Raw genomic sequence first — 14,454 nt, 5'->3', positions numbered from 1 at the left:
AAATCCACGGAGTGGCTGAGGGGGTGCTCTGCAATTGTTGGTTTTGTAATCTGGCATGGAGTTGAAGAGAATTACCCACCTTTGCCATCCATTACACAAAACGATTCGTTTCTTTTTTTTTCCACCTGATTCATTCACGCCGGATGGCCTGCAAAGCTCACGATACGGAACTCCCGAGTCGCGCCGCCTAGGCTTCCGCCCGTCGTGGTCGCGCCCTCACCTTCTGCACCGCCGTTGCCGTCGAGATGGCACGTCCTCCTGTTCCTCCACCGCCGCCGCCCCATACTGGCCATCTCCCCTCCTCAAATCCTCCTTCTCGAACCGCGCCAAGAGCCGGACTTCCTCGACCAGCAACCCTAGGCGCGGCCATGGGCTCCTCTCCGAGCTTGGGCGCAGCGGCCGGCCCGGATGCACAAACCCATGGCGCAGGAGCCGGTCTGGGCGGCCATGGCGCAGGGAACGACCATGTGCTTGACGGCACTGGCCATGGACGACAACAGGGAGTGCCGGATGTTGCGTTATCATTCTTGGCGTCCCAACCATCAGCTACGTCCAGTGCACAGCCTAGGAGACGTGCTCCATCGACCACCAAAAGGGCAAGGGATGATGAGGTATAAATTCCCCACATGTCAAAATTTTATTCAATTTTTATAGAAATTTGTAGGAATTTTATTCAATTTTTTATAGAAATTTGTGGGAATTTTATTCAATTTTTTATACAAATTTGTAGAAGTTTGATTCAATTTTTTGGAAATCATGCATAGGGTGATCACATTGATTGGAATGATCAGTATACCACTGTTGTGTGCTCGTTGTTTGCTGAACAAGTTAGAAAAGGAAATAGGCCAAACACACACTTGAATAATGTGGGCTACACCGAGGTGAATGATAGGTTTTTTCAGTGTACTGGTATTATGTTGAAAAAAAGTCAACTTAAGAACAAATGGGACAAGTTGAAGGGTGATTATGGTGCATGGAGAAAATTGATGAGGAAACAAACTGGAACCGGTTGGAATTGGGACAAGGGAACTATCAACATGGATGCCGAGTGGTGGAAAAAAATCAAACAAGTGAGCGTCTTATATTTTATTTTATTTTTAATTTTTTATGTAATACAATTTCTTACTTTAGTCTACATATTTAGGAGATACCTGGTGTCGGGAAATTTAAGAATAGACCTATCCAAAATGAAGATGATTTGAAGGTTATGTTTGGGAGCATCATAAATGAAGAGATAGATCATTGGAATCCTATGTCGTCCAACCCCATCATCCCTCCTAGTGGAGATGCACCCCATCATATCGATCTGGACAATGGTGAAGAGGATGAAATGGGGCATGATAATGACTTCGATAATGTTGATGAGGAAGTCTCTCCTACACCTGCTAAGAGAAAGGCTCATATTATTCTTGAAAAACCTAACAAGAAACCCAAGTCTAGCACTGCACTTGTTATACAAGATCATATTTCCAAGATATCAGATAGTGCTCAAGCTTTTGTGGCTTCTAAGCAAGTGGGGATCACAATTGGAGAAGTCATGACTCATGTCATTGCATGTGGGGCTGCTGAGGGGAGTGATGAGCACTATGTGGCAACTGAGTTATTTGTGAAGAAAGAACATAGGGAAATGTTCATGACTTTTTCCACCGACGAGGCTAGGTTCAATTGGCTAAAGAGAAAGTTCGACATGCTGTTTTCAAAGTGATAATTATAGAAACTACAATCTAGTGTTTCAGTCTAGTGCTATGTGAACTTATATATTGTGCTGTGAACTTATATTGCTATGTTATTGCTGGCAAATTATACCTCTCTTGGGCAATATTTGTGGAATCTGTGATGATCCAGTGAATCTGCAAGTGAACACGTTTATGCTGAAAGAAGTCGACAACAAGTTCTATTTTCTTGTATATTTGATTGGGAAATTTTAGTTACTTGAAAAGCAACTGTGATATTGCTGTGAATTTTTTTATGTGTCATGGACAACAAATTATGATTGGATAAATACATGTTGACATGCTGGCAAGTTATGTAGATTTTTTCTGATTTTTTGCAGATGTCTAGCGATGATTCTAGTGAGGAGAATGAGGTATTTTTTAAAATGGTTTTAGGAGGTGCTATGATTGGACAAATATATGTTGACATGTTTCTTACTAAAAACCCTACAAGGACATCTACAACTAGTGGAATGGGGTATATGTTGGAGCTTTTCCGCACTCCAGGAGAATGTCATAGCCAATTGCGCATGAGCCCAGAAATTTTCGACGACCTCCACAAGTTATTGGTTGAGAGGTATGGGCTCAAACCATCAGTGCACATGTCAACTGAAGAGAGTCTAGGCATTTTGTTGTTCATTTGTTCGGGAAATGAGTCCAACAGAAAATGTCAAAATAGATTCAAGCACTCAGGTGAAACTATTAGTAGGAAATTTGAAAATGTTCTTTTCTGTTTGATGGACATGGCAAAGGATTTCATTAGGCCAAAAGATCCAAATTTTCATACGATGCATAGGAGGATAAGGGATGACAAGCGAGCGTATCCATATTTTAAAGATTGCATTGGAGCACTTGATGGCACACATATCCGTGTTTCACTTTCACCAGAGGAGCAAGTGAGGTATATTGGGAAGTCAGGGGTACCCACCCAAAATGTTTTAGCAGTTTGTGATTTTGACATGCGATTCACATATGTATCAACGGGTCAACCGGGATCTATGCACGACACAAGTGTCTTGTACAATGCATTGAGTGTGGATAAGGAAATATTTCCACATCCTCCAAAAGGTAAATATTTTTTATTAGTTAGTTTACTTGCATTGACCATCGAAGTGTGTTAATATTTTTTATTTCATGTATAGGTAAATATTATGTTGTCGATGCGGGGTATCCTAATCGCCCTGGTTATCTAGCTCCATACAAGGGTGAGAGGTATCATATGCCCGAGTGGCATAGAGGTATGGAACCTAGAACTCCAAAGGAAAAATTCAATCGTAAACATTCATCTATTCGCAATGTGATTGAGAGATCTTTTGGGTTATTGAAAATGAAGTGGCAAATTCTATACAAGATGGGGAACTACCCCATGTGGAAGCAAAAAATGATAGTTGTTGCTTGTATGGTCCTCCACAATTTCATTCGTGAGCATAACAGTGAGGATGCGGACTTTGCTCGGTTTGATCGTGATCCTAATTTTATGCCTACAATACCGACCCGGTACAAACGATATGCCGTTCCAGCTAACGCATCAGATACATCTACTGCGGAAGCCAGTGCCACTTGTATGGATACTTTTCGGGATGAACTTGCCACATCTCTCGCTCTTGGTTGGAACTAGCTTGTATTGGATTAGTGATGTTGGGTTAGCGTTTGAACAATTCATGTGTGTTAACATGTTGGAATGATCAAAGTTTTTTAATTAGTTGCTATTGGATGGCATCATCAAATGCATGGCATGTTCGTCTGATTAATAAAAAAACAAAGCAGCCCAACGCCATGCACGAGCATGCACGAGTGGCGTTAGCAGCACATCACAGAAAAAAAACAAAAAGAAAAAACCAAGGGCAAAATAGGGAAATCCAACCAAATTAGCTGTTTGTGGAGCTGGAGCTGTTATCTTTGCCAAACACATTTCTTCGGCACCAAATTAGAACACAGCTCCACGCTAGAGCTGCTCTGTGGTGAAGCAACAGCTCCAGAGCTGGTTTGGCAAAACTGGAGCTCTACCAAACAGGCCCTAGAGCTATGTCAGTCAGTTTCTATAGTACGTGTCATATTTTATACGGTCATGCTCCCACCCGGACGTCCGATGGTATTGAATCCTATTGAACACCCTCCATCAGCATGCCCCCACACCTATACAGAAGAAAAAACATATCCCACATTGTCTCTGTCTGCATGACCTCATATCGCCCCCGTCCACCCGAACAGAAGAAGAAAAGCACAGACCCGCACTGCCCCCATGCACATAGGAGAAGAGGATCGGACCCGCCTTAGCCCTCGCGCGTACGGGATCCGCCTCCTCTCTCGACCTTGTCAGGCCGCTAGCACCTTCGCCCCCCTCCCCCACCAGCTCACCCCCAAAGTCTGGCCCCAACTCGCCACCCTCCCTTTGCGCTACAACAGTAGGATGCAACATCAACCGAGACCTAATGCAACAACCGAAGAAAACCATTGCAACATTCAACCTAGATCTAATGCAAGAAACGAAGAAAACCGTTGCAACACCAAGCAAGTGAGCTCGCCGGAACCCTAGCCTACTGTGACATCAACCGAGACCTAATGCAACAAACGAAAAAACTCATTGCAACATCACCCTAGATCTAATGCAACAAACGAAGAAAACCATTGCAACATCGTATCAACCCAGAGAGCTTGTCAGAACCCTAGCCTAGTGCAATATCAATCGAGACCTAATGCAACAAACGAAGAAAACCATTGCAACATCAACAAAGACTTAATGCAACAAACGAAGGAAATCATTGCAACATCAACCTAGACCTAATGCAACACACGGAGAAAGCCATTGCAACATGGTGAGGAGTTGAACCGCGGAGAGCTCGCCGGAACCCTAGTCACCACCACACTCATAGATCCAGAGGGAGGAGTAGAGGAGGAGGAGGTGGAGGAGCAGATCCAGAGGAGGAGGGAAGGGGAGAGAGGCCTCGGATCCAAATATGTCCCCACCTACCTCGTTGAAGTCATGTCGTCGTCATCGTCTCTAGATGCATGGAGGTGAGGGAGCGAGGGAGAGAGAGCAGGGAGGGAGGGAGGCGTGCTCTCCTTGCCAAAAGCTGCCACTGTCGCTCACACTTGCCTTGTCCAGCAGTTTGTGAAGGACGCCGGGGAGTTTGCCGGCGCGCACGTCCTCAGCATGGTGCGCGCCCACTACCCCCTGGTCGACTTGAGCAGGCTGGAGAAGGGGTACCCGAAGGAAGTCGGCCCACAGGAAGCGGACGAACTTCGGGGTAGTCTGCTGGACTTGTCGTCGACAGTGATCGGCGACATCAATCTGTGCGGGACGGCCACTCCTCCAGACCAGCCGAGCTCAGATAGGTCGGCCAGGGAGTTGTCGGGCGCGTCCGTTGCGGGAGATGGGCGGTCGACGCCTGCGGTCTCGACCAGCCAGGCGCTGGTGGCCCCGACCCCTTCGTCCGGGCAGCAGGGCCAGGCGGGTGATCAGCCCGAGCAGCTAGGCCAATAAAGTAGTCTGTAGGAATAGACTAGTGTCTGCCCGTCGGGGTATTTATTGTAAACTTTGTATGTAAAGTTTGTAATAAAGTTTGCTTTCTGTCATGACTGTTGTTTTGAGCGCTGTAAGAATACCTGAGTGACGTGTCACCGTATTTGTCTTGGTTGTCGCTAAGAGCATCCGTTGCAGGAGTTTTGCCGAGTGCTGTGTGTGACAAGGTATGGGCCAAAAAATAGAGAATTTCATTATCAAAAATTATAAGATACTTACAAAAGAAAGTCATTAAAAGTCTTTATGGATAGAAACGTCGCAGCTTGTCGATGAGCCAAGAGTTAGGCACTCGTGTTCCGTCTGGGTATGCCAATCTGTAGGACGTAGGTCGTGTGACCTCGGTCACCACAAAGGGTCCTTCCCAGGGAGTGGATAGCTTGTGCATTCCCTCCTGGCTTGTTTTCCATCGAAGCACCAGATCGCCGACCACGAAAGAACGGTCCTTGACATTCCTGTTGTAGTATCGCCTGACTGCTGCGAGATATTTTGCTGTTCGGAGACACGAAACTAAACGCTTTTCCTCCATGCAATTGATTTCGAGTCCTCTGGCGTTGTCGGCGGTTGCCTGGTCGAAGTGCTCGATTCTAGGAGATCCGAAGTGTATGTCAGACGGCAAGACCGCCTCTGCACCGTACACCATGAAGTAGGGAGATACCCCTGTGTTTCGACTGGTCTGAGTTCGGAGGCCCCAGACCACTGCCGGCAATTCTTTCATCCATCGACCGGGTGCTCTGTCGTTTTCGGTGTACAACCTTTTCTTTAGGGCATCAACGATCATTCCGTTAGCACGTTCAACTTGACCGTTGGCACGTGGATGTGCCACTGACACATATTTTATGACTATGCCTCTGTCATCGCAGAAATCCCAAAAAGTGGTGCCAGTAAACTGAGTGCCCAGGTCGGTGATTATGCTGTTCGGGATGCCGAATCTGTGTATGATTTGACTGAGGAACTCCACAGCCTTCTCGGAGGTTGCCTTGACCAGGGGCATGTATTCAATCCACTTGGAGAACTTGTCGATTAACACGAAGACAAACTTAAAATTGCCCGGGGCTGGTTTAAATGGTCCGATCATGTCAAGCCCCCAGCAAGCAAAGGGCCAAGACGCCGGGATGGTTTGAATTTCATGGGCAGGTACGTGGGTCCTCTTAGCGAAAAACTGACATCCTTCGCAATGCCGAACCAGTTTTTCTGCGTCGCTGACCGCGGTTGGCCAATAAAAACCTGCTCGGAAAGCCTTTCCGACCAGCGTTCTAGATGCGGCGTGATTGCCGCAGGATCCGGCGTGTATGTCCTCCAAGAGCTTGATACCATCATCTTGGGGTATGCACTTGAGCAGTACTTCGGAGCTTGCGTTTTTCCGCATGAGTTTTCCGTCGACCAGGATGTAGTTCTTTGATCGTCGGATGAGACGCTCGTTCTCTGTTTTGTCCTGAAAACCTGTCCCGTCTGAGATGTATTTGATGAACGGGATACGCCAGTCACGCCCACCGGTTGTCGGAGTGGCGTCATCTATGAGCATTGCTTCGGTGGGTTGCTTGTCGACCAGGGGGGAGCTTATGCTCGGCTCATGGATGTCCTGGACGAAAATACCCCGCGGGATTTGGGCCCGAGACGAGCCTAACTTTGACAACGCATCTGCTGCTTGGTTCTTATCCCGGACCACGTGGATGTACTCTATGCCATAGAAGTTAGTTTCCCATTTGCGAATTTCTTTGCAGTAGAGATCCATCTTCTCGTGGGTTGCGTCCCATTCCTTGTTGAGCTGGTTGATGACCAAAGCGGAGTCGCCGTAGACATAGAGGCGCTTGACCCCCAGTTCAACGGCTAGTCGTACGCCATGTAAGCATGCTTCGTATTCGGCGACATTATTTGACGCCGGAAAAAGGATCCGAAGGACGTAACGGAGTTTGTCCTTGTTGGGCGATACGAACAATATCCCAGCGCCTGCACCGTTGATGTTCAAGGACCCATCAAAGAACATTGACCAGTGGTCTGAGACATCTGGAACGGAAAGCTCGTTGAGATCCGTCCATTCGGCAATGAAATCGACCAGGGCTTGAGACTTGACGGTGGTGCGACTCTGGAACTCTAGGGAAAATGGACATAATTCCATTGCCCATTTCACGATTCTGCCATTGGCGTCTTTGTTGCGCAGGATGTCCCCGAGAGGAAAGCTGGTTGTCACCAGGACTCGATGGCCGTCGAAGTAGTGCTTCAGCTTTCTTGACGTTATCAGGATGGCGTATATAAGCTTCTGTATTTGTGGGTACCTGGCCTTGGATTCGTTTAAAACTTCGCTTATGAAGTAAACGGGTCTCTGGACCTTGAAGACGTGACCTGGTTCATCTCGCTCGACCACTATTGCCGTGGAAACAACCCTGTCGGTTGCAGCAATGTAAAGGAGTAGGTCTTCATTGGGCTGAGGCGCTGTGAGGACAGGCGGTGAAGTGAGGAAGGTCTTAAGCTGAGTGAACGCAGCGTCGGCTTCCTCTGTCCAAGAGAATTTTTCTGACGCTTTCAGTAGTTTGAAGAAAGGGAGGCCTTTTTCTCCCAGCCTTGCGATGAAACGACTGAGAGCGGCCATGCATCCGGTTAGCTTCTGAATATCCTTGACGTTCTCCGGTGGTCGCATGTCGAGTACGGCTTTGACTTTTGAAGGGTTTGGTCGTATGCCGTCGCGACTGACGACGTTGCCGAGCAGTAGACCGGAAGGAACGCCGAAAATGCATTTCTTGGGGTTGAGCTTCCACTTGTACCTATTGAGTGCCTTGAAGGTTCGGTCTAAGTTGTCGATTAGGGTGCTCGCGTCCCTTGTTTTTACGACCACGTCGTCCACATAGGCCTCGACGAGGTCATCGCGAATCTCGTCGTGGAGGCATTGCTGGATGGCCCTTTGATAAGTGGCTCCGGCGTTTTTAAGTCCGAAAGACATGGTAGTGTAACAGTATGCGCCGAAGGGTGTGATGAAGGATGTTTTGATCTGATCTTCTTCCTTTAACGAGATCTGGTGATAACCAGAGTAGCAATCTAGAAAGGAGAGGAGTTCGCATCCGGCCGTTGAGTCGACCACCTCGTCGATGCGAGGAAGACCAAAAGGATCTTTAGGACAGTGTTTGTTGAGATCGGTGTAATCAACGCACATTCTCCATTCATTATTCTTTTTGCGTACGAGAACCGGATTGGCGAGCCAATCGGGATGATACACTTCTTTTATGAATCCGGCTGCTAGAAGCCGTGTTATTTCTGTCCTAATAGCCTCCTTTTTGTCACGAGCGAACCGTCGCAGTTTTTGCTTGATTGGTCTTGCGGTCTTCGAGACGTTTAAGGAGTGCTCGATCAGGTTTCGTGGGACACCGGGCATGTCTGCGGGTTTCCATGCGAAAACGCTCACGTTGTCCCTTAGAAACCTGACGAGCGCGTCTTCCTATTTTGGATCCAGGTTAGCCCCGATGAGGGCTGTCTTCTCGGGGTTGCCTTCGACCAGCTGCACTTCTTTGTACTCCTTGGATTTCGAATTCTTTCTGGCTGTCTCCTGCTCAGGTAATCGGAGCTGGTCGGGAGGCAGCTGTGCGGCTTGGCTTGCTGTTTCCGCCATGCGGATTGAGAGGTCAATTGCCTCGGTGATCTTGAAGCTTTCTTCTTCGCAGGTGTACGCCGTGTAGACGTTGCCTCTGACGGTTAGGACACCCTTCTCCGTGGGCATCTTAAGCACTAGGTATGAGTAGTGCGGGACTGCCATGAACTTTGTCAGCGATGGGCGGCCCAGTATGGCGTGGTAGGTCCCGTCGAAGTCCGCGACTACGAAGTTGATGAACTCCGTCCGGAAGTGATCGGGTGTGCCGAATTGGACAGGCAATGTTATCTGTCCGAGGGGCACCGAACTTTGACCTGGCAAAACGCCCCAGAATTGGGCGTCGTAAGGCTTTAGTTGCGCCGGTGATATCTTTAGGGCGGGCAGGCTGTTGCGGAAGAGAATGTCGATGGAGCTTCCCCCGTCCACGAGCACGCGCTCGAATCTAATGCTATTGATGCAGGGATCAAGAATCAGTGGGAAACGTCCCGGCTCTGGGATAGCGGCCCACTGGTCCTTCCTGCTGAACGAGATCTCCCTGTGGGACCACGCGGGAGATTTTGGATCTGCGATCAGCCCGTCCGTGCTGTCTATGTTGAGGCAGGCTCTCTTTAACAGCTTTCTTTCTCGCTTGGACTCAGTGGAGACCTTGCCCCCGAAAATGGAGTGGACCACGTCGGTGGGGCTGACGTATTGGTGTCGGGGGTCCCTGTCTTGGTCCTCATCCTCATCTTCGTGGTCGTGCCCGTCGCGTTTGTTATTTTTCTTGGCGGAGTCCTCTTGGGCGGCCCGCCGTGTATAGATACTTTTGAGGACGCGACACTCTTCCATGGTATGGTTAGACTTTGGGTGTAGCTGGCACGGTCCCTTCAACGTTTTGTTGTAGTCGTCTTGGTAGTCCCGTCGTCCGTTGGGACGTTTGACCGTATTTACTTCGTGGTCGTATTCACGAGGGCGCTTTCCTCTGAAGTCGTCGCGGCTGTCGCGCCGCCGATCCCAACCCTCTCGGTGATCGCGGTTGTCGGAGCGGTGGTGATTTCTGTTGTCGTAGCGACCACGACCGTCATCCCGCCGAGAAGGCTGGTCGGGGCCTCTCGCGTCGTCTCGGATTAGTTTTTCTGCGTCATCAGCATCGGCGTAGTTTTTAGCCGTGGCGAGGAGCTCTGCTACCGTTGATGGGCGTTTACGCAGCAGCTTGTTCCTCAGCGCTTCATGGAAACGCAAGCCCTTGATAAAGGCTGATATGGCCTCGTCGTGAGAAATCTTCGGGATTTTGAGGCGCATATCCGAGAATCGTCGGATGTAATCGCGCAGAGGTTCATTCTTCCTGTCTCTTATCCTTTCAAGGTCATACTTGTTCCCGGGCTGCTCGCATGTGGCGATGAAGTTGTCGATGAAAGCCTGTCGTAGCTCTTCCCAAGATTCGAAGGAGTCCTCGGGCAAGCCGAGAAGCCACTGATGACCAGCCTGGTCGAGGACTACGGGGAAGTAGTTAGCCATGACGTGCTCATCTCCTGCCGCTGATCGGACGGCGATTTCATAAAGAGTGATCCAGTTCTCTGGATTTTCCTTGCCGTCGTATTTTTTAAGTTTTTCGAGCTTGAAATTGCGGGGCCACACGACCTGGCGGAGGTGTGAGGAGAACTGCCTTAGGCCCGGAGGACCGTGGGTCGCGTCGTACTCGATGCGGCGCAGGTTTTCGTGGACTGCTCTCTCTGCGGCGCGCCTGTTGATGCGGTCCCGGGCATCTTTGGGAGGGATGTTGTGGCGGAGATCCCTGTGTTGATCTTCTTCTTCTTGGCCGCGTACACGGTTCTGCTGGCGGCGGCCATCGGCGTCCCGACCACCATCGTCACGCCGTGAGTCCCCTCGACGGTTGTCGGGGGAGCGGCTGCGGCGGCGCCTGCTGGGTGAGGCCCGGCTGCGATTAGTCTGGTCGGAGGCGGCTTCCGTATAAGAGACGTCCTGGACTCTCTTGAGCAGAGTGGCTGTCTGTCCCATTGCGGCGATCAGGTGTGCTCGGATACTGGTCCGGACTCCCTGGCATTCGGGGTGTCAGGAAGCCGATCCAGGTTGGCCATGGCGACAGCCACGTTGGCGCTTGGCGTTTTGTAGACCGGCTGGTCCCCGACCATGTCAAAGGCATCGTTGAGGTTACTTGGTGGCATCTGTTGTTGCTCGTCCGCACGCCGTCGGGCGCGATCGGCGTTACGCTGTTCGCGGAGTTGCCTCTGGTCATCTGTTTCTCCGTCAACGGCCGGTTCGTCGGCGCTGACATTGAACACGATATCCCCTCGCCGGGGGGGGAATATCGGGAATCGATCGAAACCCGGAGGGTGTGAAGGAAAATCCGGGTCGTAGCCCTCGTCTTCGGTGTTTATAACCTCGGTGGGGACGGAGCCGGTGCTTGAGTTGGTGCTGGAAACCTGGCCGTCCCGTAGCTCTCGGATTGTCACCATGTTGACATGGTGACGATTGTTCCTTGTCGGCGACCAGCCCGCTTTGCTGAAAACGGATTGGACATGCTGTGAGTAAACAGAGGCCGAGTTATTCAGGCCGCAAGGATAGTCTCCCTTTTTGAGCTCGACGGATCGTCCTGAGGGGGTTGAGGTTATCGTCAGGGACGTTCCCAGCCGTTCGTGTGTGGTGACACGAGTTGGCCGGCGAGATTTCGAAAAATCCGCTCGAGCGGCTTGGTCGGGCCGGCGCAGAACTCCATCTATTAGTTGGGAGACTTCGAGCAGCTTGGAGTCGGCGCGATCGAGCGCTTGGAGGAGGTCCGAGCAGTTGATCTCCTTTCCCTTGTAGAGTGGGAATGGTGGTCGGGAGCTTGGTGCCGTCATGCGTGTGGTCGGAGACGGCGTGATCTCAGATTGGATCTGGATCTCTTTCGGAACCGTGGTCGGGAAGCCGCCGCTGCACGTCGTCCACGTGATCTGGCCGACGGTGAACGTGAGGCCTTCGGGCACGGTCGCGGAAGCTGGGATCGTGACCATCTTGTTCGCCGGAAAAGTTGCACGCACACCCCCTACCTGGCGCGCCACTGTCGACGAAAGCTAGTCGGCAGTCTACCTTGGGGTATACCCACGGTAGTAGTTTATCGGTAGACGGTGCGTGAACTACGAACTCGACGGTGACGCAAGACACGGACAAGCTTTTTATCCAGGTTCGGCCGCCGAGTTGGCGTAATACCTACGTCCTGCGTCTGGTTGTATTGATTTGTGCTGAGAGAATATGATGTCCTAGGGGGGTCCCTTGCCCCTCCTTATATAGTCTGGAGGGCAGGGTTACAGATCTAGAAACTAATCCTAGTCGGTTACAATTGCCATAGATAATTCGATATCAATTCCTATTCTAACCGACTAGAATCTTGCTTGATCTCCACGTCTTGTTTCCTTGTGCGAAACTCCGAGCTGTCGGATCAAACATTGAACTCGTCTCGTAGTGGGCCAAGCTTCCTGGCTAAAGTCTAGCCGTAAGGGTATAGGGGTTTATACCCCCACAGTGGCATAGAGACACATAGAGGTTGTTGCGGGGGAAGGGATGGAGGGAGAGAGGGAGGGGTGGCTCGCCAGGCAGGGTGGAGAGAGGGCTAACGAGCAGCCTAGGCGGGCGTGGCGCTGGCGAGCCGAGAGGGTGCGCGTGCACTCGGGCGAGCGATGAAGAATGGAGCATCCGACGCTCGAGTGGGCTGCGTAGAGGAGAAAAAGGAAAGAAGATAAGGCAACGCGGGGAGTGGAGGAGCTTGCGCCACGTCCGTCCAGGCGGTAAAACACGCGTCGGACACTCTGTGTCAAGTATTTCCGTATTTTATACTTTGAAAAAGAAAAGAGGTCCTAGTTGAATTCATATAATTAATTCCTAATAATTATCTGTTTGAATCTAAACAGGTTTAGTAATATTTTATATAATTATTAATAACTGAATATCCAATTAAAACTATTGTCTCACTAGTTAGGCCAAAGTAGCAAAAAGTAATTAGCTAGCTATACTGTTAGCAGCTAATCGATCCAAACTTGATCTACAGTCCTACAACCTACGATTACGTACACTGCAAAATTTGTCGTCTCACCTGCGCTGAGACTCTCAACTAGAGCCAAGCTCTGTTGTCAAAAAAAAAAAAAAGAGCCAAGCTCCGGTCTCCTCCGTTAGCCAAACCACCGAAAATGTGCACCACGTAGTACGTGTCGTCGTGGGCGGCTCCCCGTCCAGAGGCGGCGTCTGGTCGGCAAGCCAGAAGCAGCCGATGCGACCAACACCCCCGGCCGGGTCCGGGGGAGTTGAACGAAACCAAGCGAGACCCCGATCACGACGGTGCCGTACTGCCGCCGTGACGCTCCAACACGCCCGCAGGGTGGCCATTGCGACCGAGCTCGAACGACGGGAAGTCACGTGTGGTGTGGCCGAGGACCGCGCATGTACGACGACGCGAGAGGGCGAATGGTGGCTGGGCGATGCTCTTTGGCCCTGTTTAGTTTTCTGCCTAAAATTTTTTCATCCATCTCATCGAATCTTTGGACACATGTATGAAACATTAAATGTACATAAATAAATAAACTAATTACACAGTTTGGTTGAAAATCGCGAGACGAATCTTTTAAGCCTAGTTACTCTATGATTAGCCTTAAGTGCTACAGTAACTCACATGTGCTAATGACAGATTAATTATACTTAATAAATTTGTCTTGCAGTTTCCTGACGAATTATGTAATTTGTTTTTTTATTAGTATCTAAAAACCCTTCCCGACATCCTTCCGACACATCCGATGTGACACCAAAAAATTTTCATCTTCAATCTAAACAGAGCAAATCTGAGAGTTTTATTGTTTTCTTTTTTTAATGCTTCTCGGAAGATGCTTGGCACGCTCGGCGACGCGCAGTACGCGGGCGCTTTATTCTCGAGGGAAAAAAAAAGATTACGCGTGTGCCCGGCTTGGCTCGTATGGGGCCGTCGCGTCACGTCGCGTTTGACTGGCGAATCGATGCCGCAGTGCCGGGTGGATCATGGGAGTGGGACTGGTCCGGTCAAATAAGCACGCGCGGGGGTTGGGGCCGTAGAACGGCAACTACTGTACTATGCTGGTCTCACAGGCCGGATGTGATAAACAATAAACAAAGGGAGAGGGGGAGGATAATTTGGGTTAAGAAGTACTCTTAGGACTGGTAATCAAGCTGTCGCGGGATCAAGTTCTGAAATTCATAGAGGCGGATCGAGAGAATGTCAGTTGACGAGGTGGGGCCGCCTCATCAAGTGACACGACTACACGAGATGCCAATTTGAAGCTTTTTCGTTTGAGCTTATCAATAAATCAACGAACAATACTTTCAACCGCCATGACTTTTGGACGGTCCCCATTTGCTGGATGGTTTATGCGATTTATGCTGATGCTGATTTGTTATGAGAGAAAAATATTATTGAAATAGTTGATGATTCAATCTAATAAACTGTCTATACATCTATACTCCCTCCATGAAACAATGAGTAAATTAGTTTTAGGGTTGATCAAATCTACAACATTAATATAATGGTTATAATACTAAATAAATATCATTAGATTAATAGAATATATCGATATAGTATTATTCACTTAGAGTCAAATATTATTAATAATCTTTTACAAACTTGGTCAAATGTAAGGAAATTT

At 49.4% G+C, this 14,454-nt stretch overlaps 1 protein-coding gene across 1 annotated transcript; it reads left to right on the top strand.

Annotated features, from left to right (window-relative positions):
* On the top strand, positions 421-1,771 carry LOC8080028. Its single transcript, XM_021449761.1, has 3 exons — positions 421-611; positions 929-1,070; positions 1,145-1,771. The coding sequence occupies exons 1-3, from the start codon at positions 421-423 to the stop codon at positions 1,703-1,705; spliced, it is 894 nt and encodes a 297-aa protein (XP_021305436.1). The 3' UTR covers positions 1,706-1,771.

This window comes from Sorghum bicolor, chromosome 10 (genome assembly GCF_000003195.3).
Source record: "Sorghum bicolor cultivar BTx623 chromosome 10, Sorghum_bicolor_NCBIv3, whole genome shotgun sequence".
NCBI lineage: Eukaryota > Viridiplantae > Streptophyta > Magnoliopsida > Poales > Poaceae > Sorghum > Sorghum bicolor.
The sequence above is the reverse complement of the archived record's forward strand: the minus strand, read 5'-3'. Positions and strand labels throughout refer to the sequence as shown.